This window comes from Nomascus leucogenys, chromosome 21, assembly GCF_006542625.1.
Source record: "Nomascus leucogenys isolate Asia chromosome 21, Asia_NLE_v1, whole genome shotgun sequence".
Lineage (NCBI taxonomy): Eukaryota > Metazoa > Chordata > Mammalia > Primates > Hylobatidae > Nomascus > Nomascus leucogenys.
Window position 1 is genome coordinate 42,314,085 of NC_044401.1, and position 17,907 is coordinate 42,331,991.

The window sequence follows — 17,907 nt, forward strand, 5'->3', positions numbered from 1 at the left end:
ATTAATGATAATAACCACCATACTCCAGGCAAACGACATGGAAAAAACACAGTATCTCACCACTCCCATTAACAAAGACCTGGTAGATAAGCTAGGTACATTCTTGGCTGGTGATAACAAGGTACACCTCACCCTCCTTACTGGAGTAGTGTCAGAAAAGGCCAAGTATGGAGCTTGGACTCTTATGATCACCTAGTGCTAAGAAGATGCCTCTCTCCGACTGCCCCTCCTCCCCCCACTCCCACTGTGCTATCAGTGGAGGCAACATGTGGGGCCTGGACATCCCCCTCCACCGTAACAAGGTTAATAAGGCACTATTTCTTGTCCCTGCAGAGGTGGTATCAGAAGAGATCAAGTGGGGAATCTGGACTTTGAGTACTACCCAGTGGTAACAAGATGCCCCTCTTCAACCATTCCCCATAGTGTCAGTGGAGGCTAAGCGGATAGCCTGGATTTTCACCACCACCTGGTGAAATATTCCAAAATCCAAAAAAATCCGCAATCCAAAACACTTCCAATCCCAAGCATTTCAGATAAGGAATACTTGACCTGCATAGATAAAGCCCTTGGGCCTTATAAATAAAAACAAACATAAGAAAATTTAGAAAGATGGTGGCAAACCAGCTAGGGATTCCCAGACTTGAGGAATGCCCCTCTCCATTCCTTCCAGCACAGTATCAATGGAGGCCATGTGGGGAGCATGGACTTCCACTTCCTCCTGGCAGTATCAGGGCATCCCTTCCTTTTAGGGGTATCAACGAAAGTTGAATGGGGTGCCTGGAGTTCATCATCCACCTAGTGTCTTCCTTCCCCTGCTGGTGTGGTGTCAGTGAAGCCTGCTAACACAGAAGATTCAAATAAGACGGAAAGTCTTATAATCTCCAAAATGTCCAGAATACAACTAAAAATCACTCATCATACCAAGAACCAGGAAAACCACAACTTGATTAAGAAAAGGAAATCAACAGATTATAACACTGAGGTGACACAGATATTAGAATTATATGACAAGGATTTTACAGCAGCCATCATAGAAATGCTTAAACAAGTGATTACTAACATACTGGAAAAAGTATAGAAAGCTTCAGCAAAGAAATAGAAGATATAAAGAAGAACTGAATGGAAATTTTAGAACTGAAAAATACAATATCCAAAATAAAAAGCTAACTCACTGGATGCCATAGCAGAATGGAGGTAGGAAGCAGAGAACTTGAAAATCAAATAGAAAATACCAAATCTGAATGATAAAGAGAAAACAATCAATAAATTGGATTTCATCAAAATTAAAAAGACCCTGTTGAGGGAGATGAAAAGATAAGCTGCAAATTGAGAAAAAATATTTGCAAACCACAAATCAAACACAGAACACATACCTATAATATATAAAGAATGCTTAAAACTTTTTTTTTATTATACTTTAGGTTTTAGGGTGCATGTGCACAATGTGCAGGTTTGTTACATATGTATCCATGTGCCATGTTGGTTTGCTGCACCCATTAACTCGTCATTTAGCATTAGGTATATCTCCTAATGCTGTCCCTCCCCCCTCCCCCCACCCCACAACAGTCCCCGGAGTGTGATGTTCCCCTGCCTGTGTCCATGAGTTCTCATTGTTCAATTCCCACCTATGAGTGAGAACATGCGGTGTTTGGTTTTTTGTCCTTGCGATAATTTACTGAGAATGATGGTTTCCAGTTTTATCCATGTCCCTACAAAGGACATGAACTCATCATTTTTTATGGCTGCATAGTATTCCATGGTGTATATGTGCCACATTTTCTTAATCCAGTCTATCATTGTTGGACATTTGGGTTGGTTCCAAGTCTTTGCTGTTGTGAATAGTGCTGCAATAAACATACGTGTGCATGTGTCTTTATAACAGCATGATTTATAGTCCTTTGGGTATATACCCAGTAATGGGATGGCTGGGTCAAATGGTATTTCTAGTTCTAGATCCCTGAGGAATTGCCACACTGACTTCCACAATGGTTGAACTAGTTTACAGTCCCACCAACAGTGTAAAAGTGTTCCTATTTCTCCACATCCTCTCCAGCACCTGTTGTTTCCTGACTTTTTAATGATGGCCATTCTGACTGGTGTGAGATGGTATCTCATTGTGGTTTTGATTTGCATTTCTCTGATGACCAGTGATGATGAGCATTTTTTCATGTGTTTTTTGGCTGCATAAATGTCTTCTTTTGAGAAGTCTCTGTTCATGTCCTTCGCCCACTTTTTGATGGGGTTGTTTGTTTTTTTCTTGTAAATTTGTTTGAATTCATTGTAGATTCTGGATATTAGCCCTTTGTCAGATGAGTAGGTTGCGAAAATTTTCTCCCATTTTGTAGGTTGCCTGTTCACTCTGATGGTAGTTTCTTTTGCTGTGCAGAAACTCTTTAGTTTAATTAGATCCCATTTGTCAATTTTGGCTTTTGTTGCCATTGCTTTTGGTGTTTTAGACATGAAGTCCTTGCCCATGCCTATGTCCTGAATGGTATTACCTAGGTTTTCTTCTAGGGTTTTTATGGTTTTAGGTCTAACATGTAAGTCTTTAATCCATCTTGAATTAATTTTTGTATAAGGTGTAAGGAAGGGATCCAGTTTCAGCTTTCTACATATGGCTAGCCAGTTTTCCCAGCACCATTTATTAAATAGGGAATCCTTTCCCCATTGCTTGTTTTTGTCAGGTTTGTCAAAGATCAGATGGTTGTAGATATGCGGCATTATTTCTGAGTCCTCTGTTCTGTTCCATTGATCTATGTCTTTGTTGTGGTACCAGTACCATGCTGTTTTGGTTACTGTAGCCTTGTAGTATAGTTTGAAGTCAGGTAGCGTGATGCCTCCAGCTTTGTTCTTTTGGCTTAGAATTGACTTGGCGATGCGGGCTCTTTTTTGATTTCATATGAACTTTAAAGTAGTTTTCTCCAATTCTGTGAAGAAAGTCATTGGTAGCTTGATGGGGATGGCATTGAATCTATAAATTACCTTGGGCAGTATGGCCATTTTCACGATATAGATTCTTCCAAACCATCAGCATGGAATGTTCTTCCATTTGTTTGTATCCTCTTTTATTTCATTGAGCAGTGGTTTGTAGTTCTCCTTGAAGAGGTCCTTCACATCCCTTGTAAGCTGGATTCCTAGGTATTTTATTCTCTTTGAAGCAATTGTGAATGGGAGTTCACTCATGATTTGGCTCTCTGTTTGTCTGTCATTGGTGTACAAGAATGCTTGTGATTTTTGTACATTGATTTTGTATCCTGAGACTTTGCTAAAGTTGCTAATCAGCTGAAGGAGATTTTGGGCTGAGACAATGGGGTTTTCTAGATATACAATCATGTCATCTGCAAACAGGGACAATTTGACTTCCTCTTTACCTAATTGAATACCCGTTATTTCCTTCTCCTTCCTGATTGCCCTGGCCAGAACTTCCAACACTATGTTGAATAGGAGTGGTGAGAGAGGGCATCCCTGTCTTGTGCCAGTTTTCAAAGGGAATGCTTCCAGTTTTTGCCCATTCAGTATGATATTGGCTGTCTGTGGGTTTGTCACAGATAGCTCTTATTATTTTGAGATACGTCCCATCAAAACCTAATTTATTGAGAGTTTTTAGCATGAAGGTTGTTGAATTTTGTCTAAGGCCTTTTCTGCATCTATTGAGATAATCATGTGGTTTTTGTCTTTGGTTCTGTTTATATGCTGGATTACATTTATTGATTTGCGTATGTTGAAACAGCCTTGCATCCCAGGGATGAAGCCCACTTGTTCATGGTGTATAAGCTTTTTGATGTGCTGCTGGATTTGGTTTGCCAGTATTTTATTGAGGATTTTTGCATCAATGTTCATCAAGGATATTGGTCTGAAATTCTCTTTTTTGGTTGTGTCTCTGCCAGGCTTTGGTATCAGGACGATGCTGGCCTCATAAAATGTGTTAGGGAGGATTCCCTCTTTTTCTATCGATTGGAATATTTTCAGAAGGAATGGTACCAGTTCCTCCTTGTACCTCTGGTAGAATTCAGCTGTGAATCCATCAGGTCCTGGACTCTTTTTGGTTGGTAAGCTATTGATTATTGCCACAATTTCAGAGCCTGTTATTGGTCTATTCAGAGATTCAACTTCTTCCTGGTTTAGTCTTGGGAGGGTGTATTTGTCAAGGAATTTATCCATTTCTTCTACATTTTCTAGTTTATTTGCGTAGAGGTGTTTGTAGTATTCTCTGATGGCAGATTGTATTTCTGTGGGATTGGTGGTGATATCCCCTTTTTCATTTTTTATTGCATCTATTTGATTCTTCTCTCTTTTCTTCTTTATTAGTCTTGCTAGCAGTCTATCAATTTTGTTGATCTTTTCAAAAAACCAGCTCCTGGATTCATTAATTTTTTGAAGGGTTTTTTGTGTCTCTATTTCCTTCAGTTCTGCTCTGATTTTAGTTATTTCTAGCCTTCTGCTAGCTTTTGAATGTGTTTGCTCCTGCTTTTCTAGTTCTTTTAATTGTGATGTTAGAGTGTCAATTTTGGATCTTTCCTGCTTTCTCTTGTGAGCATTTAGTGCTATAAATTTCCCTCTGCACACTGCTTTGAACGTGTCCCAGAGATTCTGGTATATTGTGTCTTTGTTCTCGTTGGTTTCAAAGAACATCTTTATTTCTGCCTTCATTTCGTTATGTACCCAGTAGTCATTCAGGAGCAGGTTGTTCAGTTTCCATGTACTTGAGCGGTTTTGAGTGAGTTTCTTAACCCTCATTTCTAGTTTGATTGCACTGTGGTCTGGGAGACAGTTTGTTATAATTTCTGTTCTTTTACATTTGCTGAGGAGAGCTTTACTTCCAACTATGTGGTCAATTTTGGAATAGGTGTGGTGTGGTGCTGAAAAAAATGTATATTCTGTTGATTTGGGGTGGAGAGTTCTGTAGATGTCTATTAGGTCCACTTTGTTTAGAGCTGAGTTCAATTCCTGGATATCCTTGTTAACTTTTTGTCTCGTTGATCTGTCTAATGTTGACAGTGGGGTGTTAAAATCTCCCATTATTATTGTGTGGGAGTTTAAGTCCCTTTGTAGGTCACTCAGGACTTGCTTTATGAATCTGGGTGCTCCTGTGTTGGGTGCATATATATTTAGGATAGTTAGCTCTTCTTGTTGAATTGATCCCTTTACCATTATGTAATGGCCTTCTTTGTCTCTTTTGATCTTTGTTGGTTTAAAGTCTATTTTATCAGAGACTAGGATTGCAACCCCTGCCTTTTTTTGTTTTCCATTTGCTTGATAGATCTTCCTCCATCCCTTTATTTTGAGTCTATGTGTGTCTCTGCACGTGAGATGGGTTTCCTGAATACAGCACACTGATGGGTCTTGACTCCTTATCCAATTTGCCAGTCTGTGTCTTTTAATTGGGGCATTTAGCCCATTTACATTTAAAGTTAATATTGTTATGTGTGAATTTGATCCTGTCATTATGATGTTAGTTGGTTATTTTGCTCATTAGTTGATGCGGTTTCTTCCTAGCCTCGATGGTCTTTACAATTTGGCATGTTTTTGCAGGGGCTGGTACTGGTTGTTCCTTTCCATGTTTAGTGCCTCCTTCAGGAGCTCTTTTAGGGCAGGCCTGGTGGTGACAAAATCACTCAGCATTTGCTTGTCTGTAAAGTGTTTTATTTCTTCTTCACTTATGAAGCTTAGTTTGGCTGGATATGAAATTCTGGGTTGAAAATTCTTTTCTTTAAGAATGTTGAATATTGGCCCCCACTCTCTTCTGGCTTGTAGAGTTTCTGCCGAGAGATCAGCTGTTAGTCTGATGGGCTTCCCTTTGTGGGTAACCCGACCTTTCTCTCTGGCCACCCTTAACATTTTTTCCTTCATTTCAACTTTGGTGAACCTGACAATTATGTGTCTTGGAGTTGCTCATCTCGAGGAGTATCTTTGTGGCGTTCTCTGTATTTCCTGAATCTGAATGTTGGCCTGCCTTGCTAGATTGAGGAAGTTTTCCTGGATAATATCTTGCAGAGTGTTTTCCAAGTTGGTTCCATTCTCCCCATCACTTTCAGGTCCACCAATCAGATGTAGGTTTGGTCTTTTCACATAGTCCCATATTTCTTGGAGGCTTTGTTCGTTTCTTTTTATTCTTTTTTCTCTAAACTTCCCTTCTCGCTTCATTTCATTCATTTCATCTTCCATCAGTGATACCCTTTCTTCCAGTTGATCGCATCAGCTACCGAGGCTTCTGCAATCTTCGCATAGTTCTCAAAACTTGGCTTTCAGCTCCATCAGCTCCTTTAAGCCCTTCTCTGCATTGGTTATTCTAGTTATCCATTCGTCTAATTTTTTTTCAAAGTTTTTAACTTCTTTGCCATTGTTTTGAATTTCCTCCCATAGCTCGGAGTAGTTTGATCGTCCGAAGCCTTCTTCTCTCAACTCATCAAAGTCATTCTCCATCCAGCTTTGTTCCGTTGCTGGTGAGGAACTGCATTCCTTTGAAGGAGGAGAGGTACTCTGCTTTTTAGAGTTTCCAGTTTTTCTGCTCTGTTTTTTCCCCATCTTTGGGGTTTTATCTACTTTTGGTCTTTGATGATGGTGATGTACAGATGGGTTTTTGGTGTGGATGTCCTTTCTGTTTGTTAGTTTTCCTTTTACCAGACAGGACCCTCAGCTGCAGGTCTGCTGGAGTTTGCTAGAGGTCCACTCCAGACCCTGTTTGGCTGGGTGTCAGCAGCAGTGGCTGCAGAACAGTGGATTTTCGTGAGACCGCAAATTCAGCTGTCTGATAGTTCCTCTGGAAGTTTTGTCTCTGTGGATTACCTGGCCAAGTGAGGTGTCAGTCTGTCCCTACTGGGGGCTGCCTCCCAGTTAGGCTGCTTGGGGGTCAGAGACCCACTTTAGGAGGCAGTCTGCCTGTTCTCAGATCTCCAGCTGTGTGCTGGGAGAACCACTACTCTCTTCAAAGCTGTCAGACAGGGACATTTAAGTCTGTGGAGGTTCCTGCTGACTTTTTGTTTGTCTGTGCCCTGCCCCCAGAGGTGGAGCCTACAGAGGCAGGCAGGCCTCCTTGAGCTGCAGTGGGCTCCACCCAGTTCAAGCTTCCTGGCTGCTTTGTTTACCTAAGCAAGCCTGGGCAATGGCAGGCGCCCCTCTCCCAGCCTCGTTGCCACCTTGCAGTTTGATCTCAGACTGCTGTGCTAGCAATCAGTGAGACTCCATGGGCATAGGACCCTCCGAGCCAGGTGCGGGACACAATCTCCTGGTGTGCCGTTTTCCAAGCCCGTTGGAAAAGCGCAGTATTAGGGTGGGACTGACCCGATATTCCAGGTGCCGTCTGTTACCCCTTTCTTTGACTAGGAAAGGGAACTCCCTGACCCCTTGCACTTCCCGAGTGAGGCAATGCCTCGTCCTGCTTCAGCTCGTGCACAGTGCGCTGCACCAACTGTCCTGCACCCACTGTTTGGCACTCCCTAGTGAGATGAACCTGGTACCTCAAATGGAAATGCAGAAATCACCAGTCTTCTGTGTCGCTCACGCTGGGAGCTGTAGACTGGAGTTGTTCCGCTTAAAACTTAACAGTAAAAAATTAACCCAATTAGAAAACGGACAAAAGACATGAACAGATATTTCAACAAAGAGGATATATGGATGTCAAATACACACATTAAAAAGATGTTCGGCCATTATGCAGAGTGGTTTTGCAGCTTCTTAAAAAACAAAACATTCACTTATTATATGAGCTAGCATTTGTACTCCTGGCCAATTATCCCAAAGAAATGAAAACGTAGGTCCACACAAAAACCTATACACAAATGTTCATAGTAGTAGTATTAGAATAGCTAAAAATTAAAAACAATATGCATGTCCTTCAACAGGTGAATACAGTGGTATATTCATAATATGAAACATTATTTATACTAAAAAGAATGAACTATTGATACATACAATAAAACTGATGGATCTCAAGGGCATTATGGCACATGAAAAAAGCCAATTTCAAAGGGTTATATACTGCAAGATTCCAGTTAGAAAACATTCTCAAAATGACAAAATTGAAAACAGATTAGTGGTTGCTAGGGGTTAAGGATGTGAGGAAGGTAGGGAAGGGAGGAACGTGACTATAAACTAGTAGCACAAAGGACGTATTTGTGGTGATGGAGTAGTTCTGTATTTTGGTTTTGGTGGTGCTAAAATATACATGTCACAAAATTGCATGGAACCACACACACAGATACTCAAATCAGTGCATGTAAAACTGGTGGAATCTGAATGTGGTCTGTGAATTGTACCAATGGCAGTTTCCTGGTTTTGATAGTGTGCTACAGTTATGTAAGATGTCATCACTGGAAGAAACTGGGTGAAGGATACATAGAACCTCTCTGCACTATTTTCCCAAATCTACAATTATTTCAAAATAAAAAGTTAAAATGAAAAGAGTTGAAAAGGAGGGATTATAGTACCTGAGCTGATGCAGCTCATGCTGCCAGGAGAGGTTTTCCTGCCTGAGCTCTTCTTGCATAATCTGAAATGTTTTTGTCTTATCTTGATACTCCTGAAGTTGAGCCTTCAGTGGACGTAACTCAGTGATCTCTTGATTAATCTGTAAGTATTGCTGCTGCAGATTCTTCAATTCCTTCAGCTTTAACCAAAGGGAAAGTGAAAGGATTATTTGTCACATCTCATTCATCTAACTGTAAGTCACTGGTAGCTCCCTACCAAGTAGTCAGACACCACAACATGAAACCAGCACCTAACAGTCCACTGATGACATATCACTGCAGCATAAGTCTCTAAAGTGGTGAAATACATGCAGCTAGGCTGGTGGAAATCACCCATGGAGCTGCCATCAAGGCTACAAGGTCTGACTATTCCTGCAACTTCCACTCCTTCCCCCGGCTCCTAAGGTCCTAAGTTCACTTTAGGGCTACAATTCTGACGTGGGGTAGACTTAAGAGACCTACAGCTTCACTGTGGGTGGTCACATCCTAAAACAAGAACTAGTCATGTGTCCTTGTTAGGGTTCTTAACTTTCCTACAGGGCTATCAATCTTAACTGTAGCTTAGCGGATACTGATTATAAAGAAGGCAGTGCTGCTCAGTGGTTAAGGACACTTAGGCTCTGGAGTTAGATATCCTACTACTTCTTGGATGTGACCCAATGCATGTTCCTCATACTCTCTCTTTTTTTTTTTTTTTTTTGAGAGGCAGTCTTGCTCTGTCGCCTGGGCTAATTTTCCTCATCTATTAAATGAAGATAATTATAGTACTTTTTTTCATAAGAATATGAGAAGTAAACGAGCAAATTAATGCACTTCACACATAAAGTTAGTGATGATGACAGACTTGCCTTTAATTAACAACACTGCCTACTTACATTTCAGATATATTTTCAACCTCTTTATTTCCAATACTCATTAAAAGCTTAGTAAGGGAGAAATAATGTCAGGACATCTGGGCAAAGATGGGGGTCTTGTTCACACACCTCTTTCACCCACTTAGAAACATTGCTAAAGCTAAAATAATAGCATTTTTTAAAGCACAAAACACAAGAACAGGAAAAACAATAGAGGAATCAGCAGCAATAAAATTAATTTGGAAGCTGAAAAGCAGATGAGTAAGTGGTAACTGACTTAACAGATCTGAGAAAACAATCTAAAGCTGGCAGTAAGAAATCCAAGAATCAGTAGAACTTACTCTGCAGAATCTTCAAAAGGCTCAGGAATTAACAGCATCAGGTACCTCTGGAAAATATGGTGATGGGGGTGGGAGGGAGGTGATAGCTGAGATAAGGAGGTCTAGATGAAAGCTGCTTAAGAAGCAATTTCTTTTAATTTTTTTTTTTTTTTTTTTTTTTTGGAGAGACGGAGTCTCAGTATGTTGCTGAGGCTGGTCTCAAATGATCCTTCCACCTTGGCCTCCCAAAGTGCTGGGATTACAGGTGTGAGCCACTGTGCCTGGCCAGAAAACAACTTCATCTATAGATACTCTCCTCAGCTCCACACTTTCTGTTACCCCAACAGACAACTAATTTTATTCTCTCGAGAGGTAAAAGAAGTGTCTGTGGACTATGGCACGTGAGGCACAGCTGCAGGTAAGGGTATTGTTCCAAATAGAGTGAATGCATGCTTCCTGAGTGCTTGAAGCCTTTTCCCTACTGAGCTTGAAGGGTGCTGGTAAAAGCCTTTTCCCTCCGCAAAGGAAATGAGAAGTCTTCTCTTGAAAATCTGACCAGCCCAAGAGAAACTAAAGATACTGAGATAAGGGCTACCAATAAGCTCAGTAAGATCATCATGCAATGAAACTCCGTTGGTAAGTCCTACTCACAAGCTTTTAGACCCTCCCCTTAAACATGAAGAGTACATCGAGGATTAACCTTCACCTGAAGAATGGCTAACATTAAGGAAGGGAAGAAAACCAACTAGAGAAGGTAATTTAGAAGAGATTACCAGGGGAGAAAATGTAATGTACTCAAAGATTTAAGAGATAACATTGTAAATAAGAAACATTATAGCATAAATTAAAAATTATAAAGAAAAACTCATTATAAGAAAATGTCAAAAAACAAAAGTACCACCACTAGCCTTAGAAAGAGAAGAAAATCTACCAGCCGGGTGCGGTGGCTCATGCCTGTAATCCCAGCACTTTGGGAGGCTGAGGCAGGCAGATCATGAGGTCAAGAGATCGAAACCATCCTGGCCAACATGGTGAAACCCTGTCTCTATTAAAAATATAAAAATTAGCTGGGCGTGGTGGCAGGCGCCTGTAGTCCTAGCTACTCAGGAGGCTGAGGCAGGAGAATCGCTTGAACCCGGGAGGCAGAGGTTGCAGTGAGCTGAGATCATGTCACTGCACTCCAGCCTGGGTGACACAGCGAGATGCCATCTCAAAAAAAAAAAAAAAAAAAAGAGAAAATCTAGCTATGAGACAAAAAAAAAACCTTAGAAATTAAGAATATAATGGCAAAAATGAAAAAAATTTTGGAATCAAAAGATGAAGGTGGGAAAATCTTCCAGAAATACAGCAAAAAAAAAAAAAAAAAAAAAGAGAAAAGGTAAGAAAATTAGAGAAGCAATCAAGAAGGTCTTACACCTAAATAACAAAAATTTCAGAAATAAGACAATGGAGAAAAAAGATAGAGGAAAATGGTAAAAAAAAAAATTCAATGAAATTTCCAAAAAGCTGCTAGTATGATTTCTTAGATTCAAAGGACTAGTTAGCATGATGAAGAAAAAGACCTATACCAAATTATACTATCAAAAAATTTCAGAATAGGGGAGAAAGGGAGGGAAGGTGGGGTGAGGGGAAGGGAAGTGAGAAATAGATCACATACAAAGGATCAGGAATCAGAATAGCTTTAGACTTGTAAACCACGTATAAGCTAAAAAGCAATAAACCAATGTCTTCACAATTTTGAAGGGAAATTATTTTCAGCCTAGAATTTTATATCCAGCAAAACTATCAATCAGATAAGAGAGATATAAAGACATTTTCAATAAATTCACCTTCCAGGTATCATTTCTTAGGGAGTTACTTAATGACTTATTCCAAGAAAAAGATGGCACAAAACCAAGAAAAGGAATACATAGAATAGACAAAATAGGAGATCTAATATAGGAGAAAGGTGAAAGGAAATATTCTGGGATAGAAAGGGTATCCTAGGAGTACAGGGCCACTGGTTGATATAGGAGCAAATCAGGTACTCCAGGAGAGTTTTCTTCCTGAAGATGAAATTGATGGGAATAAACATCTTGAAAGGAGATGTGGACAAATGGCAGTAAATCTGAGGTTAAATTACATTAAGTACAAAGAAAACTAAGTAACAACAATAACAAAAACTGTTATTAATCTGGGAAAAACAGAAAGACTCAGGAAAATAAAAGTAACATGTCTCTAATGCTCTAGTAGCATTTGTAGTCATAAAAATGTAACTCTGAATTGATTTAACCAAAATTAAAAATTAAATTACATCAAGAAAATGGGAAGGGGTTTGTATTAAAATGTGCGCACACTGGCCGGGTGCAGTGGCTCACGCCTGTAATCCCAACACTTTGGGAGGCCGAGGCAGGTGGATCACAAGGTCAAAAGATTGAGACCATCCTGGCCAACATGGTGAAACCCCATCTCTACTAAAAATACAAAAATTAGCTGGGCAAGGTGGCACGCACCTGTAGTCCCAGCTACTCAGGAGGCTGAGGCAGAAGAATCGCTTGAACCCGAGAGGCAGAGGTTGCAGTGAGCTGTCGTGCCACTGCACTCCAGCCTGGCAACAGAGCGAGACTCTGTTTCAAAATAAATAAATAAATAAATAGAAAGTGCATACACTAACAAGGTTTACTATGAAAGCAGGGAGAGTACAGAGAGCTAAACCCTGTTAGTGTAAAGAAAGTCAATAGTTGATGCAACAAAGAGCCAAAAATGCAATATAAGCATGATATTTAGATACAGAGGAAATACTGAAAGAATAAGCTAAAAGGGTTGAAAGCAAATTGCCCCAGAAGAAATGGGGTTGAGGTAGTGCTGCTCTTAGCTCTTCCCACCAAACATTGTAGAATTTAGTGACTAATTAAATAAGTGCCATATAACTTTATTTTTAACCCAAACCCCAAAATATATTTTTGTTTTGATTTAAGGCAAAAACATATTCCTTTATGCAATACACTCACTCCTAGTCTAGATACTAGACTAGAGATATCCTAGAATGGATCATCAGAAAGCTGTGTGCCTGGGACTGCATTTTAGCTCCTTGGAGTGGTAGTTTTAGTGAACTGGACATAATTCTTTTATTCTGCACTTACATTAAGGGACAGCTAAATAAAAACCCTAAAAAACACATTATTATATTTACCATAGAGAAGTAATGGATGTTTCACAACTGCATAGTGTTCTTTTTATGGGAATACAGAAGAAATTTCTTACAGGCCTCAATACTTAAAGACTATTCTTGTCTTGAGTAGGTGATTTTTCTTTCTCCTTTTCTCCTAGACTATATATAAATACTACAGTTCATGCATGTGGTTTTCATTCCCTCTTTCTGATGGCTAATAGAAACCTCAGAGCAAACTATGGATCCCTCTTTCTAACACAGTACAGGATATGGTGACTTCCCCTTGGGACACTAACCTTACTCCTGGTTTAATCTTTTTCTAGCCTATCCTCTTTTTCTCCTCCTTCTCAGTCCCTTTTATTTTATCTTGAAAAACTGTTTATATCTTTATATGCTACCCCAAGTCATTTTCAGAATCAGGAGAGTATAGATAAATACAGGCACCCCCTAGAGATATGACATCTGCTTAGTCAATTCTATGCTAAAGATGTACAAATAAGTATAAGACATGACACTTACCAAGAGTTTGCAATCTAATTGGGGAAATACAAAATTGTGTATAGAAATTAAACACACACACACACACACACAATAAGGCAATATGGGACAAATGATAAGTAAAGTACTAGGGAAGTATAAAGGCAAAAGAAAATCAGGCAATCATGAAATGTAAGAAGAGGATTTGAGCTCTGGAATGACCTTTAAATAGTGGGAAACAGATAATTAAAAAAGGAAAGCAATTGGGAGAATATTTTGGCTGCAGATGATAATATGGGTAAGTAGGAAGTACCAGGTGTGATTATTGCATACTGAGTAGATCAGTTTGGTGTGAATGAAGGGTATCAGTAGGGAGCAGTAAAAGGGAATGCTGGAAAGGTATGAATAAATTACAGGGTCTTGGCCGGGTACGGTGGCTCACGCCTGTAATTCCAGCACTTTGGGAGCCGAGGCAGGTGGATCACTTGAGACCAGGAGTTTAAGACCAGCCTGGCCAATGTAGTGAAACCTCATCTCTGCTAAAAATACAAAAATTAGCTAGGCATGGTGGCGCATGCCTGTAGTCCCAGCTACTTTGGAGGCTGAGGCAGGAGAATTGCTTGAACCTGGGAGGCGGAGGTTGCAGTGAGCCAAGATTGCACCACTGCACTCCAGCCTGGGTGAGAGAGCAAGACTCCATCTCAAAAAAAAAAAAAAAAAAAAAAAAGAAAGAAAAAGAAAAAAAGGGTCTTAAATGCCAGACTAAAGGGGGTTTGAATACTAAGTCTATTCTAGAGATAGTACAACTTTTAAATATTTTTGAGTAGTGCAGTAATAAAGTAGAGTTTCAGAAAGACTTATATGGCCATGGTCTGAAAATACTGGTGAGATGATAACCTGGAAGCAATATTATTACAACAGTTTAAGGGTAAAGTGTTAGAGCTTATCTTAGGATGTTGAAGATGGAAAATAAAAATATCTGAGGCACATTGTGAATAAGGGAGTGATGCATCTTGATGGTTAAATAAAATAAAATCACAGTTATGAGCCTTTGGGAACAGAATAATATGACTGTGAATTACAGAAACACGAAAATAAAAAAGTTGGCTTGGCTGTAACTATCCAGCAGACAAAAATGTGTGAAGTTTAGTGCCTAGTGTTTGTAACAGATAAGAATAATAAGGCAATTCACTGAATTAAACATAGTTAGCTAATTCAGAATCTATCCTAACAGTTCCATGAAAAAAGATTTTGACTTAGAAGATAATCAATACCAGCATATCATAAATTACAGCTTTGAGGCACATACCATCCTGATGAATAAAACCTTTTGCATTTATGTTCTGAAAAGACAGACAAAAGGCCAAGCTCCCAGGGCAAAGTCAGCTAAACTCAAATTATTTAAAAAATATAAACAAGTATGTGTATGTTGGAAGTCAAAACCATAATTGAACAGAGGGGCTTTGTTCAGATTACAAAAGGGGAAAGACTGTCTATAAATATAGGATATTAAGTGAGATAGGAATGAACACAATTACCTACAATGAAAAGGAAAAACTCACTCTACAGTTAGGGGAAATAATCTTTTCACTAGAGCTAATCTTAAAAATCAGAATTTTCAGATTCTGGGTATGGGTCACATTTCAAAATGGAAAGCCTAGCCTTTCAAAACTCCATTTATTTCCTATTTGGCCTATTTTCCTACAAATACAAAGCCTTGATAGAGTTAACAGACTATCATGAAAGTGAAGACAGTAATGTTGCAAAGTAGAATCCCCTAACAAGCCAAGAGTAGTGGCTCATGCCTGTAATCCCAGCTACTTGGGAGGCTGAGGCAGGACGACTGCTTGAGCCTAGGAGCAGTAGAATCCCGACAACCTGGCTTGGCTCATACAGTTCCAGTTTTTGCCCCTGAATCTTGGGAGACCTGGATTAAACTCCTGGCTCCTACTAAAAGCTGTCAAATGTCAGCATTAGGAAGCCTCTTTAGCTTTTTCTCCCATTGGAAATGTTGGGTATTAAAAGGAAGTGGGTAAATGGTTCAGCTTGCAAATAAAACTTTACTAAAAAGTCATTTAAACTTATTTAAAGAAACTCTTTTTACATTACTTTTTTTAATTTTTGACAAATTAGGGTTGAGCTACCCATGAGATGAACTAAGTCCTTTCTGTTCCAAATTCTACCAGATAATCTATTGCTAAAGTGTAAGCAAGCCACTAAGTGACCCTTATACTTCACTGTAAGAAGGCACTAAGTGGTCCTTTTACTTTCTTTCAGTTAAGCTATGACAAATTCTGGAAACATTTACATGTGTCTTTGTGTATATAAAATACATAAAACAGCTCTCCACCTCTTAGTCCTTTTATAACCAATGGAGAGTTTTGTGCCAAGAAAATTTCTGATTTTTTTTCTAATGGTATTGGCAGGTTTAGCAATTTAAATCATGTTTCTGTGTTTCTCTAAGACCAAACAGAACCTGTGGGATACATAATACTTCCCCTGAGTGCCCAGATAATATGTATAAGAATGTGTTTAACCTTTTCTGTAAAAATAAATTTAAAGAAAGGTTCAAAAACTCTTAAACAGATCAGAAAGAAAGAACTAGCTACTCACTAGTCTGTCTCTGTCATTTTGGAGTGAAGACATAGCTTTTTTTAAACTCTGTACTTCAGCCAGGCTGGTGGAAGGCTGAGCTGCAGACCTCTGCTTCCCTTCCTCTGACTTTCGAAATTTCTCCAGCTCATTCCACAGGTGATCTCTCTCATTCTGTAGACTGGCCATAGCCTTGGAAAAGGACTGCACTTGGTTATAAGAATCTTCTAGTTGTGAGGACAAGTGAAGCAGTTGCTCATCTTTGGATAGGAGCTGTTGGTTAAGTTTCTCAAGGTGAGACAAGCTGTTCTCCTCAGTGGAGTTCCTTGAAAAGGCAGTTTCAGAAAGAAGAGCATCTCTCTCTCTGTTTAAGAGTCCCTGTTCTTTCAACTGTGCCAATTCCTTCAGACTGGCATCATATTTCCTTTTCAGTTCATCAAGTTCCTCATTGGCATGATCTCTACTATTTTGCAAGGAACTCATAGACCTTCCAAAAGACTGAATTTGTGCTGTGAGACCTTTATTTTCTTTGGTGACCATGAGTAATTTCTGTTCCATCTCCACCAGATCTCTTGCTAGCTCTGCCACTCTCTCTTCTGCTGTTTCAGTTTCATTTCTCATTATCCCTGCATCATGATGAAGATGCTTTAATTCTTTCTTCAGTTTATCTTCAATTTCACCTATCTTCTTGGCAGCTTCCTTTTGAACACAAACCAATTCTTCTTCCAGTTCTGTAATTCTCTTTTGAGAGGAGGAAAGCAAAGCACTTAACCTCTGTACCTCTTCTTCTTTTACTTTTAACTGGGCATTATAGAGTCCTAAAGTACCTTCTTCTTGCAAGGCTGTTACTTGTCTTGTTAGCTGGGATATAGATACTTTCAAACTCTCAATCTCTTTAGATAAATCTCGTTTCTCTTCTTGTAGGGCATTAAAGGACCTCTGCAGATCCTCATTTGCTTCCTCAGATTCCTTCAGCTTTTCTTCTAATGTAGCATATTTATTTTTCAGCTCCTTATTTTGCTGAAGTTGAGCTTCAAGAAGCTGCTTTTGTTGGCTGTCCTTTATTGATATCACTTGGTTCAAGTCTTCTCTGTATTGGATCAGTTCTGCATCTAGCTTGGCATTCTCAGAATTGAGATCATCCATATGACTTCTCAAGCCTCGTATTTCTTCTTTAAGCTTATTATTCTCAGCAGCAGCCTCTTGGATGAGTTGGTCTTTTTCCAAGATTACAAAGAGATGTCGCTCTTCCAGCTGTTGATAGTCACCCACTATGCGGTCTCGATCATTTTGGAGAGAAGACATGGATTTAACAAAGGAATCCAACTGTGCCTGTTGCTGAATGTTTTCCTTTTTGATGGTTTTCAGTGTTTCCATAAGCTGATTGGTTTTATCAACAGCCTTTTTGTTCTCCTCTTCTAAAACAATATTCTCCTCTTCCTCCTGGGACAGCAGGTTTTCCAGCTCTTTAATTTCTTTATCATGTTGCTGACGCAGTTCAGCAACAGCTACTTGGATTGCCTCTTCCTTGCCAGAAAGCAGGCTTATAATCTTTTGCTCTTTCATATTTATTTCTTCATGCAGCCTACTGGTCAGTTCTCTGGAGGCCTGAAGATCAGTCTCCAGTTGTTCATAACTGAACTTAGAATTTTGAATATCAGCCTCTTGCTGCCTTATGATCCCTTCCAAGTTTTCTTTTTGTTCCTTACATTTTTCTAAAGAGTTACTTAAATCAGTCAACTTGTCTTTGAGAATCTTAAGTTCTGATTCCAACTTAGCTAATTCATTCTGAGAATTGTGGTATAGGTGGCGTGTCTCTTCTAGCTGGGATGAAAGTTCTTTGTTTTCTCCCTGTAGAGTATCACAGACCTTCTGCTGAAGCTGGACCTCTGTCTGGGCCTTGGACTCCCAAATCTGCTTGTCATGTTCAAGCCTGAAACAGAGAGAAGGTCATTAGTTACAGATTTCAAGAAAAAAACTATGTTTCCCAAGGAACAAATACTGTAACAGGTACTCAATAGATTTACAAATGAATTAACATTCATAAC

General features: G+C 39.5%; 1 protein-coding gene across 6 annotated transcripts in view; it reads right to left on the minus strand.

Annotated features, from left to right (window-relative positions):
• GOLGB1 (golgin B1) overlaps positions 1-17,907 on the minus strand; it is a 92,900-nt gene that overhangs the window by 15,785 nt on the left and 59,208 nt on the right. For all 6 annotated transcript variants that reach the window (XM_030801603.1, XM_030801602.1, XM_030801601.1 and 3 more), the window contains 2 exons: positions 15,881-17,792; positions 8,427-8,605 (listed from right to left, as the gene is read on the minus strand). In XM_030801603.1, the coding sequence (XP_030657463.1) occupies positions 8,427-8,605; positions 15,881-17,792 (2,091 nt within the window). The remainder of the gene's footprint in view (positions 1-8,426; positions 8,606-15,880; positions 17,793-17,907) is intronic.